The sequence below is a fragment of the Gavialis gangeticus genome, unplaced genomic scaffold, assembly GCF_001723915.1.
Source record: "Gavialis gangeticus isolate Ggan-Ray unplaced genomic scaffold, GavGan_comp1, whole genome shotgun sequence".
Lineage (NCBI taxonomy): Eukaryota > Metazoa > Chordata > Crocodylia > Gavialidae > Gavialis > Gavialis gangeticus.
The window spans coordinates 138382989-138397890 of record NW_017729032.1 but is presented as its reverse complement, the minus strand read 5'-3'; the positions used below and the strand labels follow the sequence as shown (position 1 = coordinate 138397890).

Below are 14902 nucleotides of genomic sequence, written 5' to 3'. Positions count from 1 at the left end.
ATTATTGACTCCAAGATGAACATGGGCCAACAATGTGAGAACACAGTCAGTAGGGCTAACAGTACCTTGTCCTTCATCCACAGATGCATCACAAGTGGGGCCAAGGAGGTGATCCTTCCCCTCTATGCGACACTGGTCAGGCCGCAGCTGGAGTACTGCGCAGTTCTGGGCACCACACTTCAGGAGAGGTGTGGACAGCATTAAGACGGTCCAAAGGAGTGCCACTTGCATGATCCAGGGACAGCAGGGCAGACCCGATGAGGAGAGGCTGTGGGACCTGTGAACCTGTTCAACCTTTGCAAGAGAAGGCTGAGGGGGGACCTGGTGGCCGTCTGTAAACTTACTAGGGGGGACCAGTGGGGAATGGGAGAGACCTTGTTCCCCCGAGTGCCTCCCAGAGTTACAAGAAATAATGGCCATAAGTTGCTAGAGATTAGGTTTAGACTTGACATTAGAAGGCACTACTTCACAGTCAGGGTGGCTAGGATCTGGAACCAACTTCCTACCCTGGGGGTCTTTAAGAGGAGGCTCGACGTTTACCTGCCTGGGGTCATTTGAGCCCAGTTTTCTCTCCTGCCCATGGCAGGGGGTCGGACTAGAAGATCTACAAGGTCCCTGCCACCCCTACATCTGTGAACCTGGACCTCTTCAGCCTCTGCAAGAGAAGGCTCAGAGGTGATCTTGTGGCCACCTACAAATTCATTAGGGGAACACAGAAAGGGATCGGAGATGCTCTGTTAACCAGGGCACCCTTGGGGTAACAAGGAACAATGGTCACAAACTGACAGAGAGCAGATTTAGGCTAGATAACAGGAAAGAGCCCCATAGCTCTCAGCCTGTCGTCATAAGGTCCGTTTTCCTGACCTCTGATCATGTGTGTGGCTCTTCTCTGGACTCTCTCAAGCTTCTCCACATCCTTTTTGAATTGTGGGGCCCAAAACTGGACGCAGTACTCCAGCTGCGGCCTCACCAAGGCTGAGTACAAGGGGAGAATGACGTACTGGGATTTGCTTGAGAAGCATCTATGGATGCAAGCCAGCTTTTTGGTCACTTTAGTAGCTACAGTATCGCATTGCAGGCTCATGTTCATCTTGTGGTCAATGATAACCCCCAAGTCTCTTTCTTCCGTAGTGCTAGCCGGTGTAGCACTGCTGAGCCTATAAGGATGCTGCAGGTTTTTCTTCCTAAGGTGGAGAACCTTGCATTTTTCAGTGTTAAACACCATACACCATCAGGTTCTCATCCGCCCATTTGCTGAGCCTGTCCAGGTCAGCCTGGATCACCCGCCTGTCTTCAGGTGTGGATGCTTTGCCCCAAAATTTGGTGTCATTGGCGAACTTGGCCAGTCCGCTTCTGACTCCAACATCCACATCATTAATGAAGGTGTTGAACAATATGGGTCCAAGGACAGAGCCTTGGGGGACCCCACTGGTCACAGGACACCATGATGAGTGACTTCCATCAATTACCACCCTCTGGGTCTGACCATGGAGCCAATTTCCCAGCCAGCGGATTGTGGTGGACCCAAGGCCACAATTGGCCAATTTCGCCAAGAGGTGATCATGGGATACCAGGTTGAAGGCTTTTTTGAAGTCGAGATATATGACATCAATCTCTTCTCCCTTGTTCAAGTGATAGGTCACCTGGTCATAGAAGGAATTGAGATTGGTCAAGCAAGACCTACCTGCAACAAACCCATGCTGGCTATCCCTCAGGATGTTGGCGTCAGGCAGTCCATTAAGGGTGGCTTCTTTTAATAAACTTTTCTAAGGGAGGTGGTGCTCTTCCTTACCTTGGAGGTCTTTAAGAGAAGGCTGGATAGGCATCTGGCTGGGGTCATCTGACCCCAGCACTCTTTCATGCCTAGGCAGGGGGTTGGACTCAATGTTCTGTTGAGGTCCCTTCCAACCCTGGCATCTATGAATCTGTGAAAAGACCTTTGCTTTGCTCCCACTTCCTGGGACCTCATAGCTACAACAACATTCCAACCCTACTCCAGGTAATGGATAATTCAGTTAACACAACTTCTTTTGGTTCCAATACAATACTTCTTCAACTAAAGCATGACATAACTATGGGGCAGTAGTTATGCAGTGTTTTAAAACTAGACTGAAGACTGTTATTAATAATCAAATTGATCTTAAGTGATTTAAATTCAGGTGCTGCTTTTTCAGTCCCACTGTCTCTCTACACTGAACAGGGTGCCCTAGGCCTTGCTTAGCAAGTAGAATAGAGAGCTGTAGACTTCAGAATCCCCAGCTCCTTCAAAGTGTGTTCATGTGCATGTATGTTCGATCTTTGGTTAAAAATAAGTCTTTGACTTGGTTAAAGATGGTGCGTGTGTAGCACTTGTGCATTTTAAATAACTGTTTAGTGTAAGATATGGAAATCTTTACTTGGTTTAACAATTGAGAAGTCATTTATGTAGCTCTCAGGAGACATACAAGGCAGTCAGCCCTAGGATAAGCCCTGAGAGGATGAAGATATTGCAGTTTTCTTTAGTGTGTTAACTTAAGTATATTTAGTGCTAATTCAGTTGCATTTCATTTCTTCTGTATAGATTTTTTTTTCCCCCATTTTTATACAGATGAAATTAAATACCATGGAGTATTAAGATCAGTTTTTAAGTGTGTTTGAATTTTGGCCAGAGGGCTGACTGGTCCTTAGTGTATAATCATTAGAGGTGCACCGATACATCGGCCCGATATTGGATTGGTACAGATATAAAGAAAATTGTCTATAATCAGATAATTTGGCTGATAAATGCCCATGCTGCACGCAGCTGCAATGCATCATAAAGCAGAGCCAGCAACCTGGAGAGCTGCCTCCAGCTGGTAAGTTGGAAGGAGAGGGGGGAGGGAAGAGGTGTGTGGGGGGCAGATCAACACCGCCTGCAGTGAGGGAGGGGGCAGGGGCAGGTCCTGCCCAGCTCGGGGGAGGTCAGGACAGAGGCTTATGGGGTGGGGGCAGCTCCCGCCACTGCTTGCACCCTGGGAGGGTGGGACTGGGGGAGGCGTGTGCCCCCAAATCCATGTGGTGCGGGGCAGGCTGCAGTTGTGGTGTGTAGCTGGAGCCGGCACTGCACAGGGCTGTTCTCACCAGGGTTGGGCTCCAAGTGGGCTCCGGTGGTGCTGGGAGGAAGCTGCAGCCACCCCAGATTTCACCACAGTTCCACTCCTAGCCCAGCCCTGTGCCACTGCTTGCCGGCTGGTGCATCCTTGGCTTTTCCCAGCGCTTGGGTGGAGGTGGGGCATTCAGCCTGGTGGCAGTGTGGGGCTGGGAGTGGAGCTGTGGTGAAATGTGGGGTTGCTGCAGCTGCCTCCCAGCGCTGCTGGAGCCCAGTCTGAGCTCAGCCCCCCAGCAAGAAAAGCCCCGTGTGGCTCCGGCTCCAGCCCACAGTTGCAACTTGCCCTGCAGTGTGCAGATCCAGGGGCACTTCCCCTCCACCCCCGCTCTCCCGGGGTGCAAGCAGCAGCAGGAACTGCCAGTTTACCATGAGCTGCACCTTTGTTCTGTGCCTCTCCCCTCCCCCCTCCACTCTGCCTGAGCAGCGCCTGCCTCTTTTCCCTTCCTCACTGCAGGCGTTGATTTACCACCCCCTCCCCTTCACTTCCCCCTCTCCTTCCAGCACACCGGACTTGCCACCTGATGGCAGCTGTATTGGATTGGTATTGGCCAAATGCCTCGTTAAATATCGGCTATTGGTATCAGCTCCCAACATCTCTATCGGAGCACCCCAAATAATCATAAGTGTGAGGGAACGGGCAGACGTGCAAGAGTATTCCTTTATTTGAATTGTTCTTTGGCTGTTTTCATGACTCTGTGGGATTTGGAATTTTAATTAGTTGCTTTTAACCAGTTGTGTGTTTCATTTTTTTTAACCTTTTTATAATAAAGGTTAATAAAAGTAAAAACAAAGTCAACCTCCCTCCCCCTCTCTGTTTTTGCTCTGTGTGTATCTGTCCCAGTTAACAGTGTGTCTAAGACTTTTAAAATTTAGCACCAGTAAGTTTCTCTTCATATTGGTTAATCATGGAGTAACAAGTGCTTACACGCCAATTAGCTACCCTGATTTGAGAAATTTAAATTCTGTGGTATCCTAAAACTTGAATTTTCAAAATAACTTTTTCACTCTCCACATTACAGTGCATGATACAACTCGGTGTGTATATTTTACTAGTAATTTTGAGGGAGGGAGCAGGGGCTGAAATATGTATTCCCTTTAAATTGCCTATTCTGTTTTTAGTTTGGATGGTACATCTGTGTCAGTGTGTCTTGATGTGTTAGAGAAGTTGGGGGGTTTTTTAATACTGTGGCTTTGCGTTCAGCTTCTATTAAGCTATTTTGGAATGTTCTCATGAGACTTCCAGAGGTTCTGACTTGGCAGAGTAGCAACACTTTTGATGAAACTTCCATGAGAAAAAGTAGTTTTAGTGAAACTAACACATTTTAGCAAAGTGTTTAGATTTTTCTTACTGAATATTTCAACTGAATCTAAACTGTCATTTTCAACTTGCTTGTTTTGTTTAACCTACATGCTGTCAAAATCTTCTCTCAAACACATTCTTGTTTGTAATTATTTGGTTTTGATATGTAAAAATTCATGGCAAATATTGACACTGTCCTGATTTGAAACTAAAACAGATTTTGAAACGTTAGGCTCTCCTGTGGAAGAAGAGCTGTTTTCCAAACTGCTCTGGTTATGAATTATATTTAATTGTTTGTTTAAGCATGTCTAATATGTGGATTCATTTCATTATGCTTATCTTGCTGTTCTCTCATTTTAGCCCTTTTGCATGCGTGTGTTCTTTCCTTTTTCCTCAGTGGATTGTGGTCCCCAAATGACCAAAACTACTGTTTCCCATTAATGAAGTGTCTGCTTTCTTGCGGCAGGTCTAAAGAAGTGCTGTAAAGCCACCTGGAAAGAATCAGTTAACTGCTTCTGGCCTTTGAAATTGGTGGTGAAACACCTTCTCACTTCTAGGGGACTAGGATTCTGCCATTAGACTCTCAGGGTGGAGATGGGTAGGACTGGTGTTCAAAGGACATCTGATGTTTGTTCTTTGATAACAAATGTCTACCTTTTTGTGTGCTTGTGCAAATGATCAGTGTGTGTGTTCTGTTCCCAGTCCGCTGTTCTCTTCCCTGCTATCCTCCCCACCATGATGTCTCTAAAAGATTTATTGCTTCATTAGTTGTTCTAAAAGTAAATGCCTAGCTAATAACCTCTTGCTTACAAGGGATTTCTTGAATTCTTTACACCCCAAAACTTGTATCTCATTGGAACAAAATCCTTGAGGGTTTCCCCCTACTTTCACTGGTTTCTGTCTGAGCTATGTCAGGTTACTGCAGGCGATAACCTTTTGTAGAATCACTAACTTCTTCTCTCACCCACTTACACCCAATATGCTTCTTGCCCCTTACACCTGTCTTAGTTATCTTATCAGAAACTCAATTTCGAATGTGAAGGGGAGAACCCCAGTGATGTTTATTTCCCTCTTAATTCCTCTTTAAGTCTGACTTGATGCCTCTGTAATTGCAGAGTTGAATTAGAAAAATTAGAAGATGTATATCTTTAGATAAGTCAGCTACATGGATCTTATTTAAAATATTTCCAGCCATCTTTCTTCTGTTTGGAAAAAAAACTTTTGCATTCCTTATTTTACAAGCTCTGGTCCTCCTAATGAAGTGGGTAAAAAAATTGTCACTACTTTCTCCATTTTTTTTTTCTTTTTCCTGGTCTCAGATTTAACACTGACATTGGCTTTCTAAAAAATTTAAACTTGGAATAATGGTTTAATTTTTCTCAAAATTTTCTAGAAGACTTGCCTGTTGGGCTCTCTGCTCTGTCTTTTTTCCCCCAGGCCTTCAAAATAAAAATGTGAAATAGAACAGCATTTTCTTCAATATTGGGGGGGGGGTTGGTTTTGTTTTATTTTTTTGGGTGATTGACTGTTCTGGAAGCTCCTTGGCCTAGTCTCTTCTAGAACCACGATATCTAGAAAATCTCTTACTAGTTTCTAGTTCAAGTTTGCTGAAGATTGGAAACTTAATAGGAATTAGTATATGAGTGTACCCAGCAGTTGTACTTTGATATATTATGCTTCTTACATAATGATTGATTACATAATGATAACATGATTGCTTATATAATCAAAATTAGATAGACACTATTTTCTTGCATACCACATTCCCCCCCCCCCCCCCCAAATAAGACAAATACTTTGTTATGGGAAGGTACAATGAAGGAGAGAGAGTCTTTTTCTAGAGTCATGGCTGAGTCCTGATCACAAGCAATCCTTATCACATGGCTGAATCTTTTACCTCTTGTTTTCAGGCGATAGCTACAGTTTTAACCCTTTCACAGGCACTGCCAAATTGGCAGCGTATTTTGGCTGCAGACTTTACTCTCCCCCTTCCTCCCTGCCTGGGAAGAAAAGGTAGCTTGGGAAGGCATTATAATGTCCCTATGCAGCCTCTACAGCATACCAGTCCTTCAATTTTGGCATAGAAATCAGCCTCCCTGTGTATTCCATTTCTGGAGGGTTGATTTTTTGGGGGGAAAAAGGTGTGTGTGGTATGTGGGTAAAGACTGGCGGGGTGGGTGTGTGTATGTGTGTGTATGTGTACATGCGCACACACTTTTTGATTTAGATCCCACAATATCCAAAAGAATGTGTGTATATCAGATATTGTATAAAGTATTATATAATATGCTTGAGCTCCATCTCAAGCAGGTCCAAGGAGGTGATTCTCCCCCTCTATGCGGCACTGGTCAGGCTGCAGCTGGAGTACTGCGTCCAGTTCTGGGTGCCGCAGTTCAAGAGGGATGTGGACAACATCGAGAGGGTCCAGAGGAGGGCCACTCGTATGATCAAGGGACAGCAGGGTAGGTCCTATGAGGAAAGGTTGTGGGACCTGAACCTGTTCAGCCTTCAAAAGAGAAGGCTGAGGGGGGATCTTGTGGCCTGTTATAAACTGGTTAGGGGGGATCAGCAGGCGCTGGGGGAGTCCCTGTTCCCCCGAGCGCTGCAAGGAGTGACCAGGAACAATGGTCACAAGCTGGCGGAGGGAAGGTTTAAGTTGGACATCAGGAGGCGCTACTTCACGGTCAGGGTGGCTAGGGTCTGGAACCAGCTTCCAAGTGAGGTGGTGCAGGCTCCCACCCTGGGGGTTTTTAAGAGGAGGTTGGATGACCACCTTACTGGGGTCATTTGACCCCAGTACTCTTTCCTGCCATGGCAGGGGGGCGGACTAGATGATCTGCTCAGGTCCCTTCCGACCCTAGAAACTATGAAACTATAATATGATTTAAAATATAATTGTTACACCTTTTTCATCTTTGAGAAGTTCTCTTGTGTCCAGGTTATGTGGCTAGTAAAGGCCTTTCATTTTATATCATGTTTTCTTGCTGTGGTAATATTTTCCTAGTTTTTCCCAGACTGTTTCCATTTTGCTGGGGGGACTGCTTGTGCTGATCTTGGGAGGCTTTGAGGGCTGATTCTACTTTTTAATGTGCAATTTCAAAAAATGCATTTCATGGAAAGAGTTTCATTGATCTTGTTGCTTTTGCTAAGTTCTGTGTGGTTATAAATTGGTAACTTTGCTGTCTGAAAACCTGGCTTTTATTACCATAAGTATCTGATGCTCTTTGCATGACACCTTTTTTAGAGTCTACTCTACCAGAAGGGTACTTGTTCTGTAGATTTCTTTGTCACTTTTCAGACAGATTGAAGGTGTTCATTCTCGAAAAAAATGTGGCAAATGCCAGGATGCAATGCACTTTAATGCACAGTTTTTGCTGTATGTTTTTATGCATTGTTTTGTGTGTGGGGGAGAGGCTCTTTGTAGTTCATGAGCATAGTTAATTCCATATGCAAAGAAAGGGAAAATTCAGGTTTTGAAGAACTTGCCAGTAACTTAAAGAGCTGTAAACTGCAAACTGGCTGCAATCAACTTTTGGAATATAACAGCAAATTTAATGGCTAAATTCTGCTGTGCAAGATAAATTATTATATTAGCATATTATATTGTTCATATTCCATAGAACAATTTACAGCATTGTTTCAGTACTGAATGATTGTAGCAAAGTTGTAAAGCCTGGATTTTCTGGCTTGGATATCTGAAGCAAGAGAAACAAGAAAGTGTATGTTCCACTTCATTTTCCAGGCCACATTTATAATGGAAGTACTCTTTAAAATAGCCTTCTCACTTTTATTAATGTGGAGAACAAAATTGAAGAGCTAGATCTTGGCAGAAATTTCCACTTCAGACTTGCCACAGTTGTCTGGCTTTCAGACCCACACCACAAAAAGAAAAAAAGTACGATGCAACTTTGAGTATAAACTTGTAGCTTCTGAAAACTAAAATCTTCTGAAGCACACTCACTTATCTTCCTATCTGAGGGTGTGGCCTTTGTAGCCTATGACATAAAGTGTGTGTGTATACACACATACTTCTGCTGAACAGGCAGATGCCATCTTTAATTTTTTACATGACTCTTTCTCTGGGGGACCAAGGTAGTGGGCCTAGCTTGCTTGCTTGCTTGCTTGCTTGATGTGGGAGGATGAGCATTTTCATTCAATCAATAGATCGCAGCAGGTTATTGTCTGGGCTGTTGAGACAGAAATGGACTGAAGGGATGAATACCAGCAGCTCACCAAGGTTCCCTCTAAGGTGCGTGCATGCGTGCGCGGCTGGGCATGAGTAAAAGTCTGGCCGTGAACCAACTTTTTCAGGCTGTGCACCCACCGGGAATGGAGCTGGGCTGCGGCATGGGTCACTTACTAAAGGTAAGCTCCTCCCCGAGGTGAGGCGGGGGCTGGTGTGGGCTCTGCTGGCTCCGGGGAACTGCTGCGCTCCCCCGCATCACCTCGGGGAGCAAGGGGGCACGTGGCGTCAGGGCTGGGGGGTGGAGCACTTCCCTGGAGCTGGCAGAGCCTCACTCAGGGCAGGCAGAGGCTCCTCCCTGAGGTGAGGCAAGGCAGGGATGGAGGCTGGCTTGGGGGCTGGCGCAGGCTCCGGTGGCCCCAGGGAACTGCTCTTAAGGCTCTGGGAATTGCTCCACTCCCCAGCCCTGATGCCACGTGCCACCTCCTCCCTGAGGCAATGCAGGGGAGTGGAGCAGTTTCCCGGAGCTCCCTCCAGCCGCCCTGGGAGAAGAGTGAGGAGCTTACCTTCAGTAAGTGTCCCACGCCGCACCGAAAGGGGGAGGCGGGGCCGAAGTGGTGCACTCACGGACCGCTACTCCTTAGAGGGAACATTGCAGCCCACTGCAAAGGGTATCCTGTCACCGTTGCCAAAAAGGTGCTGGATACTGAGTGGAAATGGACCTGGCTAGGGCAGTGAGCAACATATCAATACAGTGAATCCTTTTGGCACCCCCCAAATCTTAGTTGTTGACTCTTTATTGAGCTTTGGGGAGAAACTGAAGCAAGTAGGGTTGTGATTCCCAGCAACGCTAGTTCAGGAAGGTTAAATTGGCACCACCTATTCTACCTAGCATAAACTGGGTTTCCATTTCTGGTCCACATGCTACCTTGATCCTGTGTAGTCAAGATGGGTGTCACCCAGTGCCGTCTGAACAGGAGGACTAAGAAATTGTGGTATATTGAGTAGGGGATGAGGAGAATGTAAGTCATTTGCTCTGTCTGGTTGCATTCAAGATAGGCTTTGATGTCCCTGATACTCACTGTGATGGTTCTTTTTTATTTTTTAAATCTCTATTGAAAAACTTTGTAACTAAATTCTGCATTGAATGTTTTTCACATGCCTTTTGAGTAGAGTGACATTCTCAAAGACAAATATTTAACTTTCCATTCTTAATGCTGTCATTTCTTTTAGCCTATCTTGAAATTGTTGAAGTTTTGGCATTATACTTCAAATGAAAACACATTGCAAGTGAAGTGTCAAGGTCTGAGAGATAAGGCTAATTGTTCTGGTGGGGCAAGTCCAGGTTTAAAAAAAAGAAATCCTTGAATGAGAAGGAGAGTGCATTTGTTTTGGTGATTGTGGTTATTGAGACAGTGGCAGAACTGTAGTGCTTGGTGGCTCTTCGCAGCATGGTGGAAGGAGAACTTACTATAAAACTGTAGGACAGCTATCTAGGTACGTAGATGTCTAGGTGTCCTCAGATTGTTGTAACCATAATGTGATTATAAGCCAATGCTTTTGAGGAATTTGTTTTAATTGACTATAGTTCTTTTGTTCAACGTTTTGCACTACACTTGAGCTTAATGCTTTAGGTCAGTGGTGCTCACCTGTTGGCCCCAGGGGGCTAGCACTGCCCCCTCCAAACCCCTGCATGCCAGGATTGCGTGTTGAGGGGTTGGTACCACTTCCTTTAAGCATCAACCCTGCCCACCCTTGCACGCTAAAATCGGGTGCCAGATCCAGTGTGCAGGCCCTGGGGCTCTCCATGGGTTTGGAGATTCGGGGAGCGATACCACCATGTCCCTGCTGCCAAATGTTCCGACCTCTGAGGAGCCCTGCAGGCTGGATGACATGGCACAGAGATTGAACATCCCTGCTTTAGGTGAATGCTGAAATAGTGGCAGGCTAGTAACCTTGCTGTGTAAGCTATGATATAGAGGTATTAAAATTGTTTGCCCTTTTTGACAGTAGTTGTACTTTAGTAGACAAAGAGCTAGGGAGATGCTTAGCCAGACTAAACTTGTTGCAGAATTGTCTCAGGACTCACTAGGCCAGGAGGCTATTTCTATTCCTTTTTTCTTGGGTTCAGGTCTCTGACTTTGGGGCCAGGATGCTAGTCATGTGTGTGCTCCAAAAGCTTCTTGTTCAGGTATTGAACCTGCACACTGATTCCATTTCACCTGTGTGAGATGTCATACAAGCTGTAAGCCTAAATGGGCTACTAGATGGAACTGGTCACCTCCATACACAGTTGTAACTGTACACACAGCTGAGATGAAATAAAGGTATTTGCATATTTGTTTTGCTGTTGGGCACAGTATCTTCTAGCAGTGCAGTACTAAAAGGCTTGTTCAGTAATTTATTACTACAACTTTTCAGTTCTTAAAGCAAGTATTGTGTTAACTTGCATATAAGATGAGGTCTTTCCCCCAATCAGCATAAATTATATTCGCATACCAGAAGCTCCCTTAAATACATTGTCTGTCATTAAACTGCTGATAAAAGCAGCATGTGCTTAGTCATGGAAACCAAGTATGAAGTTGATTGAATACAACTCATGTTGAACATGGCCATAAAACACATGGCTCACATTTAGGCAAATACACTTTTTTTTTTTTTTAATTTCATGTCTTAGGCCAAATTAGCCAAATCTTTTCCATATTCCAGCGACTGAGTACAGGTCAGTTATTCAAATGTATGTGGTGCTACCACCAGCAAGTATCTTCCCTCCTTCATAGGGTTTCAGATGCTCCCGAATCCATGGCAGGCGTCTTGCATGCAAGCCCAAGCCTGGAGGTTCTGGGGTTCAGATGCCCCCAAGTCTCGCTTGCACTTAGCCAGCAGGCCAAAGGAGCAAGCTAGGGAGAAATGCCCCATCTACATAAAATAGGCCTGTAGCTGAGATCCTTTGAGTGGAAGGCTATACTAGACTCTTGTAGGGGGGTCTGTCCACAGTGCATGGGACAGGTCTCCACCCTTCGCTACACAATGCCATTCAAGGTGATCTGACCTCTGTGTGGAGCCACCTTTATGGTATTTCCCCTGCTGGGTAAGTATGGGAAACTACCACAAGGCTAAGTTAGTGCATCCTGTCTAAATAAGATATAGTGCCTGTTGTGCTTGGTCTTCCTTAGCACTGACTCTTTTGCAAGTCACTACATCAGATATTGACTTCCTCTTCACTCCCACAGTTGGACAGAATCTTTTTCCTGTTTTCCAATTATTCTGTTTCTTTACCAGCCCTAAATGCCTGGCAAACAGCACCAAACTTTTGTATAGACGAGGGGCTTTGTCACCCCCTCTCTTGGCCTGTCGCGTATGACTAGTGTGGTCCTGCCTTCCATGGAGAGGAGCCAGGCAAGGCAGCCTCGCGCTTCACCTGCACATACATTTTTGGAGGGTTCCAGGATTTGTGACTAGAACACCTGGTTCTGGTATCAAGTAGGGGGCTAATTTGCAGGTGGATCCTTTGTGGGAAGGGTGGGGGCGTGTTATCTGGACTATACGCAAATACTGAGCAGTGTTGGGTTGTGGGGTCACTATGGCTTGAAACACTGTTGACTCTGTTGAGGTCCAGTCGGATGAACTATATGATGAATCATGAGCCTTTGGGTTAATATCATACATAGTTTGAGCTATGTATAAGTATACAGAAGTGCTGCTCAAAAGTGTGTTTATGGAGTACCTGTGCTGAAACTTGCGGAAGTTTGCAAGAAGTTAAGATGCATCAATTCTGGATGAACGAAGTCTGTAGTAATTGCATATATGCAAATTACTGTGGCCATGTTTATTTCAAAGTCAGTGGGGTTTTTTTGGCTCTTTGTTTCAAATTAACAAGGTTTTCCTGTGCAAAGTGTTGGGGTGGGGAGGAGGCAGGTAGTTTCTGTGGGTCTGGGTCAGAGTCAGACCTACAACAGCCTCCTGCCTCACCTTCTGCTTGCCTTCTGCAACTTCTGTTTCCCTACACTCCCATTTCTCCCCTTATACTGTCACATGTAGCTTCGGGAGGGAACAGAGTATGTTGTGCTCTGGGGAGGGAATGGAGCCGGGGCAGAGTCTGACAGTAGGGGTGGGGAAGAAGCACAGACTGGACAAAAAGGCTGCAGGGGGAAGAAGGGAGGGGGTAGAGGGCAAGGGGGCCAGCTGATCCTCTCTCCCTTCCAGCCACTGTTTTCCCTGCTGTAGCAGTGGGAGGGGGACAGGTTCAAGACAACCCTCTGATAATTAGATTCTATGCCTGGAAAATATAACACATTTATACATCTTCCATTTATGGAATGTAATTATTGGGGGGGGTCATCTATTCAGAGTTCTCTTAGAGTCAAGTAAATATGGTAGTGTGTGAACTATAATTTTCCTTGCAGTGTTTTTATGCTTTTTGGTGGAAGTATAGAAACATTAAAAGGAAAATTTGCAGTATTTTCAATTTAGTGTCCTTTTATTTGGCTTGTGAAACTTTGCTTGTGAGTAGTGGACTTCATCACTAACCTTTTTTCCCCCTCCCCTCTAAATCTTTGCCAGGAAGGGAGCAGTTTCATGGCCTTGGCTCTATGTACTGCAGAGGTGCAGCTGCTGTGATTCTTACATACGATGTAAATAACCTGCAAAGCCTGATAGAACTGGAAGACAGATTCTTAGCACTGACTGACAGCGCTAGTGCTGACTGTATCTTTGCTATTGTTGGAAACAAAGTGGACCTCACCGACGAATGTGCCTTACAACCAGAAGCAGAAGATGAAAATAGATCTGAAAAGCCCATCACCAGCTGCATCTCTACCAAGGTGCAAAAACAAGTCCACATGGATGATGCTATTGCACTCTATAAAAAGATATTGAAATACAGAATGTTGGATGAAAAGGATGTTCCAGCAGCTGAGAAAATGTGCTTTGAGACTAGTGCAAAAACAGGATACAAGGTAGACTTCCTCTTTGAAACCATATTTGAGTTGGTTGTGCCAATTATTCTACGGCAGAAGGCTGAGGGGCCACCACAAACTGTAGACATAACTAATTACAAGCCAGCAAAAAGGACAAGATCTGGTTGTTGCGCGTGAGCCCATGGAGAATGGTGGGGGGGTTGTCATCCTGTTACACAATTAAGAAGATAATTAAATCTGAGCTGCTTGCAGTTCAGCAGAGGAAAACTAGAGGAATAAGTTTTCTAGAGTGATTGTTTGTGGAACAACAAATTTAAAGGTCAAAAAGTTTTTTTGGAAAATTCAGCTTTTTATGGAAATGAAAATCTAAGTAGAAGTTATGGAAAAGTAGTTGTAAATTTTACAGGGCTTTGTATGGAGGAGAGTATTTGTGAAGAATGTACAGAAGTGGGAATCTATGCAGTGGTATAGTTTCCATGGAAGGTTAGTATTGACAATTGTTTAAACAGTCTCAAAGATATCCTGCTTGACTACTTAAATGGGGAGAAAAATTGTATTAAATGGCCATGGTGATTTGTATTGAATGCAATTTTCACATGATTTTGTCATATATTTCCTTGTAACTCTGACTCGGGAATATTTAGGTACTTGATACTTTCTGTGCTTTACCAATTTCAGTTATATGTAGCAGATCAAACAATTTCAAATTCCTTCTGTCAGACACAACAATGTAAGATGTATATTCTGTACATTAAAGTTACTATGGAATGGACAATTCTTTTGGACTGTTCTTCTGGGCTGTTCATTAGTATAAACTCTGCTTTCCTTGCAGTTGTATTTTGTACAAGGCTACATAACAGAACTTGCTGCTTTAGTTTGTCAGTTGTCAGGGTGCATCTACACGTGTAATTAATGCGCTTTAGATAATGTGTATTAACCTCTATTGTGAGGTACTAGAAAAATGTGCATTAGCTTATTTTAATGTACATTAGCAAAAGAGCACTTTTTGTGATGGTTAAACACACGTTAAAATAGGCTAATGCATATTAAAGCACACATATGGACACTAAAAGGTTTCAGTGTCCTTTTTATATTTTAAAAGTGAACCACAAAGGGTGGTGAGGGAAAATGCACTGGCACTTACAACTCCTACTTTTATGTAGTAGGCATACGTCTTTACGTATTTAAAGTGTTCAGGGAACCCCTTTGTCTTCTGTTTCTGTAGTATCTCATACGAAGCTGTGAGAAACTGGCATTGGCAAATCCTTCAAGCCTTGTGTAATGGAACCCCTGTGGACTTTTCATGAGTTCCACGCCTACCTGAGGGATTTAGACATCCTCATATCTTCTCTTTGTCAACTCAGTTCTCCACT

General features: G+C 44.5%; 1 protein-coding gene across 1 annotated transcript in view; it reads left to right on the top strand.

Moving 5' to 3' along the window:
* Positions 1 to 14304, top strand: part of RAB20 (RAB20, member RAS oncogene family) — a 75060-nt gene extending 60756 nt beyond the window's left edge. The window contains exon 2 of the mRNA XM_019525394.1: positions 13174 to 14304. Within this exon, the coding sequence (XP_019380939.1) occupies positions 13174 to 13706 (533 nt within the window). The 3' untranslated portion in view covers positions 13707 to 14304. The remainder of the gene's footprint in view (positions 1 to 13173) is intronic.
* Positions 14305 to 14902: the final 598 nt, after the last annotated feature.